Source organism: Pezoporus flaviventris, unplaced genomic scaffold (assembly GCF_033815535.1).
Source record: "Pezoporus flaviventris isolate CSIRO_AGI_PZ_B2104156 unplaced genomic scaffold, CSIRO_AGI_Pfla_v1 ptg000007l, whole genome shotgun sequence".
In the NCBI taxonomy this organism is placed as follows: domain Eukaryota; kingdom Metazoa; phylum Chordata; class Aves; order Psittaciformes; family Psittacidae; genus Pezoporus; species Pezoporus flaviventris.
In genome coordinates this window covers 25042381-25064262 of record NW_026892555.1, presented here as the reverse complement: position 1 = coordinate 25064262, position 21882 = coordinate 25042381, and the positions used below count along the sequence as shown (strand labels likewise).

Sequence of the window (21882 nt, the reverse complement as noted above, 5' to 3'; positions counted from 1 at the left end):
GCAACTCAGAAAATATTCATGAAGCTCACTTGCCACATTACTTAAACTGGATTAATACCCTTTTCCTTTTAAATGCACTAGGCAGGGAAACCATCCAAAAGAAAAACAAAAAAATCGCATTACTTGTACATTCAAAAATAACAGCTGTCTTTTGGTTTGGTAGCACATTTCTCATAAACATCCCTATGGTTATTCTTCTATCAAAAAGGCAGCTACAAGCACCTAACCTTCAAACTATTTAACGGAATTAAGCATGAATTTTAAAATATAATAAAAATCAAGTATCTTTCCCTTGTAACTTCCCTTCCCAGAAATCAGCCTTAAGTACTAACTTGTTACTCCTTCAATGCAGACAACTATCATTGCATGCATATGTAGACAACAGCTCCTTCCAACCTTCTTCCCAACTCCTTCATAGTAACTTAAGCATTTAATACATATTCCTTTAAAGAAATTTGAGTGAATTTATTGTATAAAATTATGATTGGCATGGTACAGAAAAATTCCTTTTAATGCACATTTCCCATTAACTTGTACACAAATATTACAAGTATCAAGCAAAATGCAAAAGTCTTAAGAACTAATTCCATACTACAAAAGTGTTCACATAGTGAAGTTACTCTGGTTACAAAATGTGATGGAAATAAAAGCACTTCAAAATACATAATTGGGAAATGTTCTCAAATAATCAACACAACCTTAAGTTAGTTAAAAAATGCAAAGAAAGAGATACCCTCTTCGAAATACTGTTGATTTGGCAAGACGGAGCAAAGTTCAGATCAGTTCATTTACTGAAGGATTGTTCTTTCCAAGAAACAAACAAACAAAAAAGAAAAAAACAACCAACCTTCCAACCTTTAGTTAAGAAAGGGCTCAATTCTATTATGATGACAAATAACGTCATCAAAGAGTTATCTGGCTCTCGTTTTCACACAGGAGCTGTCAGCGGCAGAGATGTGTAAATCAACACCTCCAGGTATACACAGATTTCCTTTTCAAAAACAAACCAAACAAAAATACCAAACCCCAAAACAGCAAAAAGGAGACAATCTGAACTTTGTTGTTTCATTTAAATAGTTCAGTTCTTTAGGTCTCAAGGCCCAAGAACAGCAGTCTGCAAAGGATACATACTTAAAGAATAAAACTGAACTTCCACTACCAGGGAAGGCGCAGATGCCAAGTTATGTGAGTACCGTACGTCCTCACAGTAAGACTGCTAGAGGCTATCAAATCTCTGCTTCCCAACAGCTTTGATGGCTTGCTATTCTCAACACAACGAAAATTGCTTGGACCCTATAAACAGCCTTACAAAAAGAAGGCAAAATCATTGCATTCAAGATTTGAAGACTGAAAGAATCCTTACAAACACGCAAAATAGGCAATACATCACTTCTTGTATCAGGTGACTCGTGTGTGTTTGAGCAATTAAACCTTGGTATGTATATCTACATGAAACTCACACATACAGAATATCAGGCGTTATTGTTGTTTTCCTTTTACACACACACACACACACACACACAAAAATTACTATCGGCTTAACCAGTCTACTCAAACTCAGTGAAAAACAGTCCACAGCACACATAAAAGAAGCATTATCCAATACAGTGTTATCTTGCAAAAAAGGAGTCAGAATTCCTGAGTCTCAGAGACACTACTGTCCTCCTCCATTACTGGATTATTTATTTTTCCAAGGAGAACCTCTAGTTTTCATTTCTTCATGCTGATGAAATTTATAATAGATTGCATCCTTTAAAAAAAATTAAAACTTTTAGAAAAAAACATGCCAACCAAAGTGAATTTTTAAAGCTTGGGGGGGGGAGGGGGAGGGGGGAATGACGAAGGATTCACTTACAAAGGAGAAGGGGGATTCACTTACAAAATAAAGGCCACCTACATGTAAAATAAGTACTGCCAGTATCCCATCATTCTGTTTAAAGGAGGGATTTAGCTTCCTGTTCTGGAAGCACTATTACGAGCAGTCATTAGAGTTGAAAAACTCCCTCTGTTTAACAATTAAAAATACTACAAACAGGACTAACATGGAACAGCCCTTTGTTACAATCACCAAAGTGGCAAAACCAATGCAACAGTTAGGTCATGAAGTCTCCTTCAGTTAGTCACTGCAATCTATTATAACTTCTATATTTTCCCTTTTACTTTGCATATTACACAGTGTAACTTAAAATGTTATTTAAGAGCACTTCAGTCCCACAATGTAGGATTTAAGCTTGTATGAATATGTATGCATGGTTCTGCGACATTTTTAATGATTTACAAAAATACATTCAATCAAAACTTTGTATAGGGATTTTGCTTTGTTTTGGGGTTTTTTTGACCCCAAAATGAAGGAAAAGCCAAATGGTCCCATCATTAGCTAAATAATACACTCCAAGTTCTGGAAGCAATTCCAATGCAAAAGCATATTCAAGAATAACATACACTGAATTGCATACTTTCTCATTCATCTTTATCAGTAATAAAATTCTACTGCATATAATTATTCAGGCTTATAAATAATGCTAAGCAGAAAAATATTTACCTCTGTGCTACTTTTCTCAGTTTATAGAAGCATTTTTCAGTTTACAGGAGCAAAGGAAAAAAAACCCTAAAGTGCAGACTACAGGCCATGACAGGCATAGTAAATGACCAAAGGTGCAGCCAAATTTGCATTTACATCTTAAGTTACTTCACCATCTTTCTTTCCTTGCTAGAAGTCACCCCATGTGCAACTGAAGAGCTGGTCGGTTGGTTTGTGCCACAGTACAACCTGTAACCACTGGTAAATTCTTCTGTTTTGTTGGTTTTTTTAAACTAGTTGAATTGTCCATAGGTATTTCTAGGCAATAGCTTAGGTACACAAAACCTTACTCTATTAATACTTGAAATCACACAATATTGACACCTCCTCCAGAGAATGCTACTGTCCTTTTGTTGCAGTATGTGGTTGAACCACTGATGCTTGGTTGACTGTCTTTAGCAAGAGAGGTCTTCATTTCTATTTCACACGCTACAATAGCTGCATTCAGTTCCACTTGAGCTCGGTGAACGACATAAAACATGAGTCCTATGCTTATGATAATCTGTAAAAAAAACAAAGAGTGTTGTAGACTACATAAACTGTAAGCATGAATACAAACCAACTGTTCGGAACAAACTAAAAAGTCACTGATGCGAAGATGCATGGAGGCACCTGTTGACTACATGTCAAGACATCAGATAGGAGATGAACTTGACCAGTGAGTGGCTCTAAACCTACACGCTAACAACATAACAGCATATCAGAACATAGACATTACACGGACCTTAAATACTGATATAAATTGAAAATATGTTTTCTTTCTTTCCATTGACATCCAAGTACTTATTAAAAACCAATCCCTTCACTTTCTCTCTTGGCAAAAATACCTCCACAAAGAAACAACACAGTGTATTTCTGTCAGTCAAAAGGGCTCTTTTCCCATGTACCAAGTGAATAATAGATCAAAATTGTACGGGGCGTCATTTGCAAAATAGCAGAGAGGGGATGATGCAGATGAAAAGAAATAAAGCTTCTTGTCCTTGCCCCTCTGGTGTGGAAGAGGGCAGAGAGCAGCATTATCACTGTGCTTCTCAGCTATCACCACTAAACAGGACTGAGCAACTTACAGTGGTCTGTATGGGAAGAACTTGGTTTCTAGACAATGGTGCAGGGGACAGAATGTTGGTGGTGTGGGTTTTGTTTGTTTTAAGCAGGAAATACTGTCCAAAACTAGGGTTTAGTTCAGGGTTTTGCTCTTTATTTTACTACTAAGAATTTTAAACTTCCACCACAATTATTATCAGGAATAAACCAGGACAATTTTTGCTTAGAAATTACTCATTCAATGACAACAGCATGCACTGCGCTCCCCAGAGGAAGCCTCTGGTTTCAATAAAACATCAGTTAAGTTCTACAAATGAGATCCTCCTTAAGAAAAATAATAGTCTTCAAATAAAAATCAAGCTGTCTCATAGTGAGAGTGCCCTTGAAAGAATTGCTTTGCCTTTTTAAAGAATATTTTATGAAACTAGTCTTCAACTTTACAAAAAAAGAAACAAAACCAACAAACAAAACCCCCAAAAACACTGAACAAAGGTTGTACTGTTTACAACAGAACCTAAAGTTTTGAGTCAAACATCTGAACTTCATTATTAATTGGTAAGGCTATGTTTTCTTTGAGGACTATCACTTAAAACATCTGCTGGCATGGCATAAAAGATGTTAGAATATCCCCAAGTAAGATGATTCACAAGTACAGTCAGAGGAGAATTGTGGCAGTCTCTAGCCCAACCTGCTGCTCAGAGCAGGGCTGGCTGGACGATCAGACCAGGTTGCTCAGCACTTTTGTCTAGTCAGGTGCTGAAAACTTCCAAGGATAAAGGTTTCACTACCTCTCCTATCCCTGTGGTGAAAAAAAAGATGTTTCTCACTAATTCAAATTATACAGTTCAAAAGCTGGCCAATGTAAGAATCAAAAGGAGACTATGGAGACAAAATTCTGAATACATAGTAAAAATCCTATTCTAAAAGCTTATCCAAATATTTACATCTTACTGGTTTTAGAAATACTACTACCAGTAGCCTAGTTCCCTAGATGAATAATGATGACACAATGGCTATGTTCTGATATGCTAGCTTTGTTGTTAGCATATCTAGTCTACTAGTCTGGAAATAACATTTCACAACAAAAACAAAAGATTACCAAGTAACCATTTATTTTCTCCTTGATCTATTCACCCCACATTTAAAAAGGCATTTTAATACTCACAACCCTGTTCTATGAAGCCTATAAATTAAATCTTCCATTTAAGAACACAAAAGTTGGGAAGGAAGGAGTATTAAAATGGTCCTCCTAGACTTAGTTTTACAACTTGGCATTGTTAAACATCAGCTTTACAATTGTAAAAACAGAGGAAGATAAATGACTGCAGTACCAAAGTCTGCAAACACAGTAACTGCCAGCCAAACACAGCCTGAAGTACTGACACTGTGAGAGGTGGTTTTAGTATATAATCTGGTTCTGAAATACTCATGACCTCGATGCTTGTAATAGTCTCAGACTTAACGCTTACCCCAAAGATTTACTGACAAATTATTTTATCAGCTAAGCTTACATAAAGGTACTATATACTTCTCATGAATTTACTCACTTGAAAAATTAGGATATTCTGATGCTGGCTTTAGCAAAATATTATTTCTACAACACTTTCCATCCTGAACACCTACACAAAATGGGGAGTGTCCAGTCTTAACAGTGACCACTGCACACATGCTGGGTCCATGCACCCTGAACATGCTACTTCACAGCTGGTGGCACACAGGCTTTTGTGTAGCAGGGAAATGACACAACTAAAATCCATCAGGAGATTACCACAGAGGGCAAAAGAAGAAAATTTGACAAAACTGTGGCAGAAAAGAGAACACTGAGTAAGTTCTGCTTGCATCATATGAGGTAAGAGAGAATTAAACTTTGCTAACAGAACAAAATCAAAAGAAAACAGTACACTGGAAACCAGTATCTCTGGGTATCTAGCAGTCAATAAGGCTGGGAAAAAAGAAACATCAGCTCAGTTTTACACAATCCACTGAAAATACCAAAACCAGTTATAAACACTTTTTAATATCCACTACTTTTCAATACCACATGCCATATTCACTTGGCTCAGCCTGTACAAGGTCGGTTATCTCAGACTAGGGATCTGTTATGCCAACAGAGAACAGTTCTTAACCCCCAAGACATGCATTCCCCCCAGACCAACTGCAACCCACACCTTTTACCTGAGGATGTACAGTGTGAAAGACAAATCTCTGTGTCTCACACATTCCTATATGCATTCCAAATGACTTGAGACAAAGCTACAGGAAGGAAACTTGTCTACTGTCTCCAGAAGAAAAGTTCTGCTTTGAATCCCACTGGTACAGTAGATGGGTGAGAAATCACGCGGATACAGAAAAAAAAAAAATCAAAAAGATGACTGTTTCCAAGAGTAACTGCTTACCCAAGGAGTCGTAAAGAAACTGACATTATTGATACCAAGGTCTATGAAAGCTATTCTTTTAACTTACCTGTAAACTGAATATAAAATAGCCACTAACACTTTGTTCTGCAATCACATCCTCCATGGTGCGCAAGGTAGTGCCCAAGTATGAGTTCAGGAGCTGAGTAGGAAGCAGTCCAACTGAGGAAGCCATCAGGTAGTTGGGTAGTGACAAATCTGTAATCTGAGTAAAAGAGAGCATAAGAAATGGAGCATAGTTCTAACACAGTCTATGTGCACAAACAGCCAGACTGCCACTCCCATGCAAAATAATGAAAGGATTTCTTACATTCCTTCACTGAAAGTTTCTACTGCGTGTGAATCAAAACAGTACAGGGCTGGTTTTCATCCAGTCTTTCAAAAGTTCTTACGTTTTATTTTGTTTTACCTTACTGTACACAACATCTCTGTGCAGAAGTCATTAACTAAAGACGTAATTTCACTGTTCATTCAAGATGTTCATTTCTTCATGGTGAACAGAGCCCTACAATTTATGAGAATTTGCCTGCAGGAAGAAATTACTTTATCAAATGTGAAGGACTAAAGCAAAAACCTATTTGCTTTGCACTTTACACGTATGGCAACTGATAAGAGGCAATTGTTTAAAATGTTTTTGTATTAAATATCTAGGTAAACAGAATGGCAGATACAATTGGCCTCTGCAAAGGAAGTTATATATCTCATTCAGATACATGTAACTGTCAGTGATCTCCATCAGTGATATTTATCTGTATCTACCCTGAGATATATGGGTATCATTAAGAATCTCTACCCAAGATGTTTTACATCACACTTTCATTACATAGTACACAGTTACAGCTTTTAATTTATCTGGAAAAAAACACTAACAATACGTCAAAATATTTTCCCCTCTTTGCTGAAATTTCTGTTCTCAGCCAATATGTGGACAGTTTACATGGGAACAAAATACACAGCACTAGCTAAATTAGTATCAGCAGCCATTAGGAAATAGTAAATGAAAGAGCCAAGAGGCCAAAGGATATTTACTCAGGAAAACAGAAACAGGAGAAAACTACAGGTTAAAAATGAGTACAAAAAGGGTGATTCTGAAAGAAGCAGGCTAAGGAATTTTCCAGACAATTCAGTTGATCACATAGGCATAAAACAAGTTCTAATTAAGAACAGCCCCTAACACTGGGAGCCTACACAGAAATTATTGACCTTGAGAGTTCTGTACAATGTCGAAGACAAGAGAATAGCAGCAAAGTTACACATTTCATCATGCTATTCTTAAAATAAGCTTTAGTTACTATGAAAGTCACAGTGCTGAATTCTCAAAGCTCTAAGCAGCATCAGTGGAAAGTTTTTAGGAGGAAGGAAGGGCAATGGAGGAGGCAAATGCACTGAAGCATAAAGATTGATTCACTGGAACAAGATCCAGTAACTCAAATCAAAACTTCATGCTGCAAATTATTCTTCCCACAGACTGAAATATACACCAGCACCACAAATAATACAGTTCCTCTATACACAAGATTAATTTAGGTTTATAATGAAAAAGCTCTACATAACTCATAGAATCATGGAATGTTTAGACCTTAAAGGTCATCTAGTTCCAACCCCTTGCCATGGGCAGGGACACCTTACACTTAGACCAGGTTGCTCAAAGTCCCATCCAACCTGGCCTTTAACGCTGCCAGGGAAGAGGCATCCACAATTTTCTGGGCAACCTGTTACAATGCCTCACCACTCTCACAGTAAAGAATTTCTTCCTCATATCTAATCTAAATCTATCCTCCTTAAGTTTAAAGCCACTACACTTTGTCTTATCCCTGCATGCCCTTGTAAAAAGTCCCTCTTCAATTATGTCAGAACTTCACATTTGACCAATGCTTTGAAACCTTGTTTCCCCCTGAACATAATAGTAATCTGGGCCATGCAGTAAGAATGCACAATGAAAATTTAACATATTGCCAAAGGAATGAAGGAGCTGCTATTAAAAGTCTCTGAAATACTAATGCTGAGGCAAGATTTGCTAAGTAGGGCATTGTCATTACATGTAACGGAGATGAGAAACTTCCCAAAGATTGTTTTAATGCTCCCAGGCACTTCTCTCATTTCTGTACATACATTAAGGACACTTCGGTTGCAGAGCAACACATATGCACACCTGGATTTGTCCTGAAGCAACTGGACCTCCTGAGTCATAAGAGGCTCCAAGCGAGAGGCTGCCAATGAACACACTGAACTGCAACCTGTGCTTCCATTAAAATGAAAGCTAGGGAAAGCAGGGTGGAATCTTGCAGGTGCCCTTTCAACCACTGGTTTGCAAGGCTTAGACCTACAGTGGTATTCCTTCCCCCAGGAGGCACAAGAAGTGGACAGTGTCCCTGCCTAAGAAAGCAGAGAAATCTGCAATTGAACTTACAGCTTTCCATTTCTTTCCTTTTACGAACTTGACCTATTCTACAAACCTGCTAGACTGGGGTCTGTGTGGCCAGACAAACACAGCTTCTGATAAACAGAAGCTACCAGAACTCCATTTCTAGTGAAAGCTCAAGCCAGCAAAAATTAACAGTGAATTCCCAAAGCATGCATGAATATAATTGTGTTATGGGCCTAACTGACGTATTTAAATGAAATTAAGAACTACCTAACTGCTCTGGTAACAAGATTATTAGCCAGAAAATCTCCCAGTAAGCCTTGGACAGGCTTTGTCTGGTAGAATTTCTGTGTAGTCTTTGCAGCTCACAACTTTGGTTCAGTACTATCAAAGAATAAATGCTTGTGTCAGGACTTTGTTGGGGGTTTCACATGCCTTTAGGGACTGCAGTAGATTTCTCTCCACTCAACTTACAGATCTGTGTATTTCAGATCTGGCAGGCCTAGCAACCGAGAGCAAAGGACAGTGTTGATGCTCTTTTATTTCCTCGGGGTGGGGGGTGAGGTTTGAGGTGCTGTGAGAGGGGGGAAGAATAAAACCTGCAATGCCACCAAGTAGTAAATAAAAAACAAGACAAAAAATAGCTATCAACTTTTCAAGAAGCAGAGTAAGCAGCCTGCCTGTTCTTGCAAAGCAGGTACCATTTCTTCACATCTGATTTCACGCTGTGCATTTCTGGAACCGGAGATGCTCACTTGGACACTCTAGATTTCTTTTTAGCCAGATTATTTCATACACATGATACTCCTCTCAAAGAGGAGAAGAAATATAAATGCTGATCTAACCTACACCTGGCACTACAAATAATCAGTTTGCACAAACCTCACTCCAGGGACCTACTAGTAGGAAAGAGGTGATAACCTGCATACCAGGGCTCCTTACAGACCTGCCTTCAAAACACTCAAGAGCTGCCAAGGGAAGACAGCTGTGGGTGGGCAAACACTCCAGTAACAGCTATCAGCCCACCCCAGCAACTGAGGCCAACCTGGCACCACAGGAGCAACAATTAAGCAAAACCCACTCAAAGAGAAATATGAACATGCTTTCAGTTAACAAGTATCTAGGTCTTCATAAAGGCAAGTAAATGCATTACCCCACTGCTCCTACTATCAGCACCTTCCCAAAGAGCAGCAGAATGAACTTAAGAAACAAGACGCTCATGTCTGGCTGGTGAAAGACTAAGGAACCTGTGTTAATTTTCCTCTTGTGCTGTCAGATAATATAATCCCATCACTTGCCAAATGCTAGGAAGCTCTTCCTCCCTACTGTATACTCCCTGGCAATTCAACCTCCTCAATCCCCTCAGCAGGTGGTACACACCACTGAACAAGTGCTTGTGGAAATCCATCAAGTAATCCCAGCCCTGCAGATGACCACTCCCACATCAAGGTTATGTTTTTCCCTGGACTTCATGTGTCACTTCCTCCCTTCCCTCCCATTTAAGCATTCTCAGTATCTCCTGTTTACTTATACACATGCACACAGACCAGACTGCTGGAAAATTAAAGACACATAGGTTTTCTTAAGGCCACTGGTCTCTTCTCCATTATTAAGAGCAATCCTTCTCAAATTCATTGCTAAAGCTGCTAGGACAGGGAATGGATAAATGGTTAGGGCACCCCAAAACCCCTTGCAATTTTAACTTTTCAAATAAATCAGATTTCAAAGAAATTAACAACTTGACCCATGTAGGTAGAATTTTGTATTATATACATAGTTTACACTTGACTAACAGCAAGAAACTGCCCTGAATTCCCAGATTTGCATGCAACATCTTTAATTTTCAGTAATCTAGCAGTTCATATTAAACGTTCTCAGTTAAAATTTAAACACACCGTGCTTTATTTGACTATGCTGTGCAGTAGTAAATCTGGAGTAATAAACATAACCCAAATTAGTTTTAGCAGGCAATATCCAAGTTACTTGGCATATCAAGAATCTGGTTTCATCTCATTTCCTATCTGTTATTTTAACACTGAAACCTTCCCCTTGGAAAGAAAATTATTTAGCTTGCAGTACTGAGAGAATACAAAATGCTGATTTACAGCATCATTTTAATATTGCACTGGCCTGAATACTCTGCTTAATTGTGTTTCCAACCAAATGGTTTGCCATGAAGGAAATCTTTTTAACCCAGTAATTCTCTGGCCAGTTCTCGAGATTCAATACTACTCTACATCTGCTGACTACTTCAAGTGACACCCAGAAGCTGTGAAGAACTGGAGCACATCAGCTCTCCCCACTTTAGGAGGGTCACACTACAGCAGAAGCCTCATCTGCAACACTGGGACCTTGAGCTCTGGCAGGACTCTGCTCCCAGCTGCATGGGTCTAAGCTTCCTCAGTCCTGCAGTAATATAAGAAAATAAATAAAACAGTGGAGTTTCTTCTCAATTACAAGGAAATAGTTAAATGACCTGCTTAAAAAGAAATTATAAATTGCTACAGTTTTCACGGACAGAGACTGCAGCTCTTGAGATGAATGCCTCAGCATACATAGCTTTATACATAGCAACTTTAAATATTTGATGGGGGTGTTAACCCCTAAAAACTGTGCGGATTTTTTCTTAAATAAAAAATTTGGTATTCAGTGATCTATGCATTTCAATCAGATGATTTTGTCAGAATTAAGCAAGCACTTCAGAAGGGTACAGGACCAGGACTGCAGAAGGGGGGAAGGAAAGTGTACTGTAACAAAGTGGCAGACCAAACCACTTTTTTAGAGGGTCTCTTACACTAAAGAACCTATGAGCTCCTGTTAAATGCTTAAAATATTTCACCATCTGGTTTGCTTTCTTTTGATTCCAGAGAGTTAGCAGACACAACTAAGGCGTAACACACAGCCAAAACCAAAACCTTCAAAGGACTCACGAAGAGATGAGGGTCTGAAATTGTCATCATCAGCATGATGGTACTCAAAAAGGGGACCCTCCATACTCTACTTTCTCCTTTAAGATGACCAAAGAGAACAGTAAGATTGTAAGTTTTACATGGCTGCTCTTAAAGAACACACCGTCATTTTAAAGTAGAAAGAAAAGCCAGAATAACCCCCTGTCAAACTCAAAGTTTAAACCAACTTTCAATACCACTGTGGTGTACAGTCTCTTTTCAGCTCTGAGGCTACATCTTCCTGCTTTGCCCAAGATATGCGGCCTCTCTGATGTGCACGGACCTACCACGTCATGGATTTGCCAGATGTATGCTACAAACACCAAGCAGAGGAGGAATTTTGTCAATTTCTTTCTTTCCAATATAATTACTTTTATTAAGTAGTTCAGACAGATCTGACATGACCACTTAAAAATACAAGTTTTCCTCCCACTCCAATCACTTTGATAACACACACACTTAAAAACTGTTGTGTTCTCCACAGATTTTGCTAACCAGCACATTGGTACTTCTTTCCATCATCAGAATGTAGTCTTGAAACATAGACAGCAGCTCTAACACAATGACACCGAACAAGGCACCTTGAAAACCTGACATCCCTCCACAAGCACAGAAGAGCCACTAGCAAAGGCAGGCAAGGGAATATTACTTTTAATGCTGTTAGAAAAGAAAGAAACCAAGGTTTCTTCCCGGGAAAGAGGGCAACTTCCACCACTGACACTGGTCGCTATGGTGCAAGCCATCCTTCCAGCCAGAGCTTTTTCCTTGGCCACACGGGAACTCACCGCGAAGACAGCATTCTGCAGCCCAAAGGGGATCGGGGTCAGCCGTGCCAGAGCCACCACCTTGAGGCCACTGCCGCCCTCCACGACGCGGACGATGGCACTGAGAGTCTCGCTGCCCTGGATCCTGGCCCTCGCCCAGTGGGCCAACAGCCGCTTGCAGGCCACATGGGCGACAAAAGTGCCCACAAGGACGCCGAGCACCATCAGCCCCATCCCCAGCCAGAAGCCATAGAGGTAGCTGGCGGCCACGTTGAGAAGGATGTAGCCCCAGCCGCAGGGGAAGGACACGATGATGAAGCCCACGGTGAAGAGCAGCACACCTGCCAGGCTGTCCAGGCTCTCGGCCCAGAGCACCAGGTCTCGCAGGTACTGGCGCACCAGGGCCAGCGAGGCGAAGCAGAGGGCTGCCAGAACGCACACGCTGAGGCAGCTCTTGCACCAGCAGGTGCCCAGGAGGCAGCAGGAGCAGCGCCAGCCCCGGGCCTCGGCCAGCCCGGACCCGCCGCCGCCCTCCTCGGGCAGCTGGCAGAGCAGCAGCTCCGCCGGCGGCAGCCCGCCCTGCTCCACGTATGGCCGGAGCAGCAGCCCCTCAGCCCCCGCTGCCTCTGCTGGGACGAAGCCGACAGTACCCCCGCCGCCACCTCCTGCCGCCGTCCCAGCGGCTCGGGACAGCCAGCGGCCCAGGTCCTGCCGGGCCCCCTGCGCCGCCGCCTGCTTCACGGCCCGGGAAAGCAGCTGCAGCGCCGCGGTCCCCGCGCCCCACATGCCCCCGCCCCGCCGCCCGGCTCTACCGCGGCGGAGCCGCCCAGCCCCGTCGCTTCCCGCCTCCGCAGGCAGCCAGCGGCCGGGGGCGGATGCTCCCTCATCGCCCCGCCATGGCCCGGCTGCCGGCGGCGGAGCCCAGCCGAGGGCCGGGCGGGGGCGGAGAAGCGGCAGCGGGGCGGGCGGAGAGGTGGGGGCCGCGCTTCGCCGCGCGGGCCCGGCAGGCGGACTGTCCGCGGCGGCCTCCGAGCTGCCTCCCCCCTGAGTTAGACAGCAGCGGCAGCGCCGCGCTCTCCGTCCCGGCAGCGGCGGCCCTGGCGGAGCGCGAGTCCCGGGGGGCGGCAGCGGCGGCAGCAGCAGCGGAGCTCCATCTCCCGGCGCTCTGGTCTCCTGCTCTGCGAAACACGCTCTCGGAGCGGCGATGCCGATGTGGCAGCCCGGGCGCCGCTCGCAGCGGAGGGGGAGGAGGTTCCACTCCGGCGGTAACACAGCCCCGCCCCGCTGCGGGGCTCGGCGGCAGCGCCGTGGCCCGCCTCCCGCTCCGCTCCGCCCCGCGCCGGGTGTGCCTGCGCGGGCCTCTCTCCTCGCACCGAAGGAGCGAGGCTGTGGTGGGTTTGGTGGTCCTCTGTCTTGTTCTCGGTAGCCCTCGTTCAGAGCCGCGGGCAGCAGCGAGGAGAGGGACCGGTCTGGGAAGCCGGAGATTATGTCAGAGGAGGGGGTAGCTGAAGCGCTTCTGAGTAGCTGCTCGCATCGCGGTGGGTTGACCCACCCGACGGCTTAGCTCACATGCCTGGAGGCTCAGACACGCTTTGGGACAGTTTGAGCTTGAATTTTGAGCCATTGCTAGAATGAAACAGCCTGAATACGGGAGATTAGTTCACAGGGGCCCTTTCTCTGAAGCTTCGCCGAGGCTCGGCAGCTTCATAGGTGGCTGTTGCTCTGGCGTTACTAATGACAGAAGCTGTATGGTGCAGAAAGGGTTTTGTTTCTTTCACAACACTTAAACGTACCATGCGTTCCAGTGTAGTTACATTCCTCCACTAGGAAATTTGCATGCATATATAAAACAAGTGTGGGAGCTGTAAAGGTTAAAGAGTGATTGGAAAAAAATGAAGAGCATATCTCGGGTATACTACAGATACATTCACTTGACAAAGACACCATTTAGAAATGATATAACCTGAGTAGTCCAACAAAACAGCCTAAGAAAATAACAGATGTCTTTGAGTACCAGAACAGAATAAAACAATCCTGGGAGACACTGTACAACAGGGACCTGCAGATAAATATCTCCAGCATAATCTGCTTTCTTGCTGTCACTTGTATCCCAGTGTGAGCATTTGATTTTGTGTGTGCTCCTTCCTTACAATGCAAACACAGGGCATACATCCGACAATAATAATATTCTTGTAATAATGCCCCACATTGTGGGTTGTAAAGGGTGGTTGGCATGCTTGTACATTCAGTAAGGCATTTCAGCAAACTGGGGATGGCTGGAAGTTTAGTAGAAAAATGAGACAAAATATTCTGGTTTTATATTAAGAGCGTGTATGTCTTTGATGTGGTTTCAGCTTGTGTGTATTTTTGTTCAGTGCAGTTGCTTTCACCAAATATGAAAAAGCCTGAGTGGAAATGTCTATCAGAGTTCCACACTTTACACTGCCCCTACATTTCTGTATTTAAAGTGTATAACCTTTTTGGAATGAATTGCCTGCTGTTGCTCCTAAAAGCCTCGGGGTTCTGTATTTGTAATCACAAAAAACACACTTGCAAGAGGAACATCATAGTCTATCTAACTGACAGTCCTGAGATTACACTCCAGACTATAAAAACATTTTAACTAGTTAGCTGGTGGACATGCTTTTCTAGTCTCTAAGAGTACGCAGGCTGAAACTTCTTGATCTCATCCATCCCTAAAATATCCCTAGGTTCCCTTAAAAATCTCTAGGTTCCCCTAAAATAGCTAATCCTGGCATTGTACAGATCTCTAGAGCAATAGCTCAGGGAGGAAAAACAACAGGCAGTCAGATTTAGAGTAATACGGAGTAAGAGCTGAAGCATCTTTGGATAAACATCCAAGAGAGGCCACAGGAATTCAGCAGGACTGGGGTGGAGCTGGGAGCCTTTCCCTTACACATAGCAGATACAGCTACAGAGCTGAGAGCAGTGTCAGCTGGCGCCTGTGAGCCTTCCCAATGCGCTCTTACCATCTCAAGGGGAAAAAAAACAACCTCACAACATCCTTGAAAATGTGCCAAATTGGCGCATTGCTGGACAAAATGCTGGACTAAATGGTTCACCTTTCACCCTTATAGTCAGTGATTGATAATATATTCCCGTACTATGTGTGATGCGGTTGCAATAGTTTGATGATATAATCAAGGCAAGATCTGTAAGGAAAAGCATTTATCTTCTCCTAGACCAATCACTACACTTAGAAAAACAGACAAGCTCTTGAGTACATAGCTCCTGGAGAAACATTTTGTGCTCCAAAAGATAGCACTGATTTTTATTTGTTGGCTTTTATTTTTTTTCCTCAGGTAGGTTAGTTGAGTTGATTTAGTGACTAAACTCCAACAAATGTTGTCTAACCTGTTCTGTAAAAAAGCACTTGCTGCCTTGGTTAGCTTCAGAAATTATTTGAAGCAATGGAGATAAAAATTACAGGTCTAGTACATACAGGTTTAAATGGTTATATCAACTAAAACTGCTCCTGAGTTATCTAGTTTCTTATTAAACTCATCTGTCATTTGAACTAATTTCTTACCTCTCTTTATATATAATTTTGGTATTTGCCAATAAACCAATGTAAAACCTGAGAAGCACAGGGTAACAGCCAGAGGACTCTTCTGCTTCAAGAAAAGGCGTTTCTATAGAAAGATGCTCTCATAATAACATAGATTGTTGTGAATATTGAAGAACTTTTGCCATGTGGTGGTTTCTTCCAGGTCTGTGTTGTAGGTCCAGGATATTTCCTTGACCTAGTGTGAGCAAAGCTGAACAACACTATTTTGTGTTTTGAAACACTGCTTCTCCTGTCTCATTTTTTATTTCAAAGAATACTGCATGCGAACACACCCAACTAACTGTGTGGGTCATCTTATTGAAATGAAAGACATGACTCATGTAGGCCCATGCAACTGGTCTGTTAGAAAAAGACTGAAATTTTACGTTAAAATGATTATATAGAACAATGGAAATTACTATATTTGAAAAGTTTTTGAATCAATAGTAGACTTCTGTATATTAAAAAAATGTTGTAACTTTGCCGTGCTAGCCTCAGCAGTAGAAACTAATGTAACAAAAAGAAGGACACAGAATGCCTGGCCTAAGACCTTGTAGTTTAGAACAGGGAAGCTTTGTCTAACTGTGCGTCTTGATAATACAGACGTTCATAATTTTTGTATTGCTTACAAGGAAGCTTTGTCTAGAAATGGAAACCATGTATCTTAAGCAGCAGAAAATTTCATCTGCAATATTGGTAGCTTTGTGAAATCATTGCAACATAAAAGAACAAGCTAAGCGAGGAAGTGAGAACGCTGATATCCACATAATGGTTGGGGCCTGTCCAAAGAACAGAAAGGTGAAAAGAATAAGGGGAGGAAGACTCCTTACTTCATCTGAGGAAGACTCCTTACTTCATCAGCACGACCACCAGAGGGGGCTGCGCAAGCGCAGAAGAGGCTGATGTCGTAATGGACTAATAAAGTAATCCTTGATGCATATGTATTAGTTATGAAATTTTAGTGTATAAATTGCGAACGCGATGTGACGAGGTCGAAGCCAGATTTGGGCACGTGCCCCTGGTTTCCCAGCGCTGCAATAAAGCACCTCATATAACCATTCCGGTGGTTATGTGTCAGTTCTTACGCTAACAGGTCCACACTCCAGGGGTCCTGAAGCAAGAGAGTAGGATACATTGGACCTGTTGGATCAAGTCCAGAGGAGGGCCATGGGAATGATCAGAGGGCTGTAGCACCTCTCCTATGAATACAGGCTAGAGAGTTGGACTCAGCCTGGACAAGACAAGGCTCTGTGGAGTTCTTAGAGCAGTCTTCCACTACCTGTAGGAGGTCTACAAGGAAGATGGAGAGGGACTTTTTACAAGGGCATGTAGGGATAGGTCAGAGTGTAATGGCTTTAGTCTTAAGGAGGATAGATTTAGATAAGATGTAAGAAATTCTTTACTGTGAGGGTGGTGAGGCACTGGCACAGGTTGCCCAGAGAAGTTATGGATGCCTCATCCCTGGAAGTGTTGAAGGCCAGGTTGTACAGGGCATTGAGCAACCTGGTCTAGTTAAAGGTCTCCCTGCCTACAGCAGGACAGGCTGGAACTAGATGACCTTTAAGGTTTCTTCAACCCAAACCTTGCAGTAATTCTGTGATTAAGCCACAAATCAGGAGCCAAAATATTCTGCAACGTTCTGTAAACCTCCCTTACTCATTTCTGAATTGCTCTTTGAGAGGAAGAAGCAGGACTTTTTCGAGAAGATGATGTTAAAGGCTGTAACTCCAACGTATTTCTAGATGCTTGTGCTGTTTAATTCTGTCAGCATTAATGTGAAGGTCCTTTGGTGGGAACTGCAACATTGACTGATTTTGTCAGGAGTAACCATTCTTTGGCCACAGCAGGCTGTCACTAGAAGTACTTTCATCTTATCTGCAGCAGTACTCCTTGTCATACATTCCTTTACATCCACATGAAGGAAGGTAAATACACTTTGTTCATGCAGGAAGTATACTTTTTGCTGTTTAACACAGAATGAGTTGCAAGCATTTGGGGGAAGATATTAGCAAGGAGCAAGCCATGACCAGAGAAATTACTCTGGTAGATCATAATAATGGCTGGAGAAATTACTCTGGTAGTGGTGCCAGGGCCTGAGCACCATGATTTGGGTAGTTATTTTAAACATGTGTTAATTCACAGTTTAATCAAAGTGAATGAGAAGTATGCTGAAGGAAAATAATCTATCAGGTAGCTTTATATGAGACTGGTTAAATTCCCAGTGAAAGGTGATAGTTCTGAATTTGCTGTTTCAGAAACAGGAGGTGTAAGAAATGGCACTACTAGCAATTTAGGATTGCTTCAGTGTTTTAATTTTTTGGACAAATATTAATCAAGATGGAGCAAAGCTTGCATTGCTTTCACCCGGAGCTATCTAGATTATAAAAGATCTTTAAATAAAAGATGCAATTGTAAAAAAAAGGACATGTCCTTTATTGAGTCTCAATAAATATATCCATTGAAAAGTACTACAAGTCTTAGGGTGGGAATCCAGACAGTGTTATTTTGCAGCTTGATTCATTAGGTGTCTACATACAGGACTAGAAACTTCATTACTTTCTTTATAGTCGCAGCCTCCCAGATAAGAGCCATACAATCATGCTAAAAACATTGAATTTTATATACTATCATAAATTCGCATAATTCAGAATATGAATGTGTTTATGTTCGTACATGTTTATACATAAAAAATATGGATTAATACATAATTTTACAAGAACCATGTCAAGCACATTTTATTTAAAGCTGTATGTAAGGCATGAACAGAAATTAAATACAATAAGCAATGTGCTGAAATATTTACATTAAAGGGAAGATTCTGAGACAATCTACCATTAGTTATTATACAAATAGTGACACATCTAAAACAAGTCCATTTCGGTAGAACTGAGGATTTATGATGTCTTGCATGATATTCCTTAGAGTTGTCCTAGCCCAGAAACAGCAAATGAGAAACCTTAATCGTCCCTATACATAAGTCAAAAATACAGCTATATATTTGGTATTTCTGCAGCTGCTTAGAACTGTTGCAGTCATGGAAAATTTAAGCTAATTCGTCTTAAAGACTCACATGGGATTCTTCCTTGCAAAAGGATATCCTTAGATTGACAGAAGAAACTTCCGCCAATTTTTCCTTCTATGAAATGACTGCCTTGTTGCCAAAATACCACATTAGTCATGGGTTGTTGGTGTAATGCAGAGTAGGCTAAAGTTTGGAAGTCACAGAGTTGTACATAAGGACTAGACTAGCTTTGCAGACCTTGGAAATTATAAGCTATAGAAGAAAGACCCAGGGAGGCTGTGAATGCTCCATCCCTGGCAGTGTTCACGACCAGGTTGGACGAGGCCTTGGGTGATACGGTTTACTGTGAGGTGTCCCTGCCCATGGCAGGGGGGTTGGAACTTGATGATCTTAAGGTCCTTTCCAACCCTAACTATTCTGTGATTCGATGATTTGATGATTCTAAAAGTGACTAAAAGAAGTGTGACTAAATATATACCATGCTCAGGGCACTTTTTAGTGGCACGGGTTTAGGAAAATGGCAATGTTACCATATCTTTAGTGTCATGTTTTCATCAGTTCCCATGCATCTGTGTCTTTCTAGCAGTATACTTTGATATTCTTCAACAAACTGTCACATTCCTTTTGATACATCAGCAATGCATTTTAGCCGATTCCCTTTGTAAAAGCTGTATCTGTCTCTTTTCATACACATACATATATATATATACTTTTAAAGTTTACTAGACAAAGTTTCAAAGCAAAGAAAAGTAGACTGCATTTTCACTAGTTCCATGGCAAGGGTGTAGTCTTAACAGGTTATGGATTGGAGGTTAGTTTCTCCTAATATTTTTATATCAGTGATTTTTGTAAAAATATTTAAAATTAAAGGTTAACCCAAAATACAAAGGTTCTCTTTTAACACCACAGTAATATTTGACTTTTACTATTAAGCTTTATCAGGCAGCTTTAAGGTTAGCTTCAAGTGAGCACTGAACCACAATATTGTATTTCAGTTTGTGGCTTGGATAAACAAACACATGTTTAAGTTTGCTGGTACAAAGCAGATGACTGATCTCAGTTACAGCAGTCTAAGATCAGAAAAAAGCTCATGGATTTATGTTTTCATGTTGTCTTGATTTATAATTAGCTTTTACATAGCAAAGTTTTAGCAGCCCTTTCCCATCTTGTTATTCCTTTAACTGAGAAACCACAATGTGGTAACTGCTGGCAGGCATTGAACGTAGCAAGTCTTTATGCCTCTGTAGAAGGATAAGGAGGGAATAAATTTCAGCTTCTAAAATCAATGGCAGAACACTTGTCTGACACTATATCAGGCACTGTTTCTGCAACAAAGCTTGAATATATTGGTCTACATGTTTACAATCTTTGTTGTAGCATATCTACTAAATAATATATTTTTCTTAGTTTCCAGCTAGACTAACTGATGAGTTACAAACCTCCTCTAAGGGAACACTCACATTTTACATGAAACACTGGTACAAACATGATTTGAAGCCTAATTTACCTCCCATGCTAATTGTTATGGCCCTAGCACCAGGCAAAAGAGCATCTTAACTAGAATCCCCAAAAGGCAGAGTTATATACGCAGCCTGGCTCTCCTCTGCTGTGTATTTTAAAGGAGAGGCAGAATATGACTGAGTTTGGAAAACGGTTCACAGTCTTACCTCTTATGTGTTAAGACTGCAAAATGGAAACTCCACTTCTTGCCTGCTTCTTCTAGGCTCTGGTGTCTGCACCGCTGCTCCAGCAGCTGACATGGGGCACAGTGTAGCTGAAAGAACAGCAATTCATTAGGTTTGAAATAAATATTTTGCCAAAGGCTTGGAGTCTCTTTTGAAGTATTCAGTAGTCCTCAGCAAGCTTAGTGTGCCCTCAGGAACTCATATGTTTCACATCAAGAAGCTTAGAGAGAGACACAGAACACAAATAAATAAATGGTCAGATGTGATAGAGAAGGATGACAGGATTTAAAGAATATTACTGTTCTTCGGAAACCACATGAAAAAGGGCTGTGTATTCTTTTCAGTCCCATTTCTATGCTCCCCCAGTAACAAGGGTGCTGTACATATCTTTCAGTACTATTTAAATGGAGTTATACACAAGAAGGTATGAGAAACAGGGTAGAAGTATAGGGTCTGTACATGACTCTGCGCCCATCAGCCCCAGAACCACTCTATCCAAGGCAATATCCATGCACCCCTTTCTGCACGTGAGGGCAGCTTTTTCCTAACAAGAAGGAGGAACCTCTAATGCTGTAAGAGACAGCCTTGCACACAGTAATTAAGATTAGTGTGTTTGCTAAACATGAAACCCGTGTATAGAACAGATCTCTATAGGGCACGCAGCTTAGGCAAGTAGGAGTCCAGATGCCTGGCAATTTGGACTTTCAAATACAAGCATTCCCAAATTGCACCTCTTGCCAGGTTCAACAGAGTCATAATAGCTGTGTTTAAAAATATTTCAACATGTTGAAACTATTTACTGACTTTGAGAATGACTTAAACTGCTTATACATTGATACCCAAAAGCATGTGTTTAAACTGCAGTTATTTAGTAAACCTGGTTCAAATTGTATTGTTAGATAAAATCAGAGAAAGGTTTGAAAACCTGATCTTGCAAAGACATAGGAACACATGGGTTTTAGTCATGTAAGTAAGTACTTTGGTCTGCCCTCTGTTCCCTTTGTCCTGGATAAAATTGTGCTTTCTGCAACCAATAAAACCCAAAGGAATATTATAAACAGCTGAAAAGTTATACATGTAGACATGTTCAGGCAAAGACATCCACAAAACCTGAAAGCATCAAGAAAGCATTGATAGGCTCTACATCTCTTGCTTAGCTCAAGTCTTTACCTGGATTTAGAGTTTGTTTGTGAAGGTGGTTGTCTGGGGGTTTGAGCCATCTATACCATTGCTGCTCATTCTTCATTCTAACAGTTTCAATTTCAACAGTTTTCACTGGGCTACAACAATTTTTTAAACTGTCTGGCTCTCCTGTACTTTGCATCCTCAAAACACTATATAAGCACTTTGCGTTGCATTTATTGCCTCTATCTGTCCCTTGAAGCACTTAAAATTACCTTTATAAAATATGTATACATTAAATCCAACACACTGTACACTTGACTAAATCTGCTCTAAACTGCTTTCCAAGTCATCACACGAAAAAGGCAG

At 41.2% G+C, this 21882-nt stretch overlaps 1 protein-coding gene, 1 long non-coding RNA gene and 1 pseudogene across 2 annotated transcripts in view; all 3 read right to left on the bottom strand.

The window, feature by feature from the left end:
- Positions 1-21882, bottom strand: part of LOC133266689 (uncharacterized) — a 302275-nt gene that overhangs the window by 248083 nt on the left and 32310 nt on the right. The window lies entirely within an intron of this gene.
- TMEM64 (transmembrane protein 64) lies at positions 1513-13017 on the bottom strand. The gene is made up of 4 exons (XM_061448137.1): positions 12138-13017; positions 6089-6244; positions 2543-3083; positions 1513-1750 (listed from the first exon to the last, which is right to left on the bottom strand). Exons 1-3 carry the CDS (start codon positions 12900-12902, stop codon positions 2889-2891), a joined length of 1116 nt encoding a protein of 371 aa, XP_061304121.1. The 5' UTR covers positions 12903-13017; the 3' UTR covers positions 1513-1750; positions 2543-2888.
- LOC133266320 (uncharacterized) lies at positions 13000-14810 on the bottom strand (annotated as a pseudogene).

What these genes read in the sequence shown, in the direction of transcription:
- TMEM64 (XM_061448137.1), bottom strand. Translation starts at nt 12,902, where the DNA reads ATGTGGGGCGCGGGGACCGCGGCGCTGCAGCTGCTTTCCCGGGCCGTG. An exon ending in TGCAGAATGCTGTCTTCGCG is followed by an intron (nt 6,245 to 12,137) that starts GTGAGTTCCCGT and finishes TCTTTTACTCAG; the next exon opens with ATTACAGATTTGTCACTACC. An exon ending in ATTTTATATTCAGTTTACAG is followed by an intron (nt 3,084 to 6,088) that starts GTAAGTTAAAAG and finishes TTTTTTTTACAG; the next exon opens with ATTATCATAAGCATAGGACT.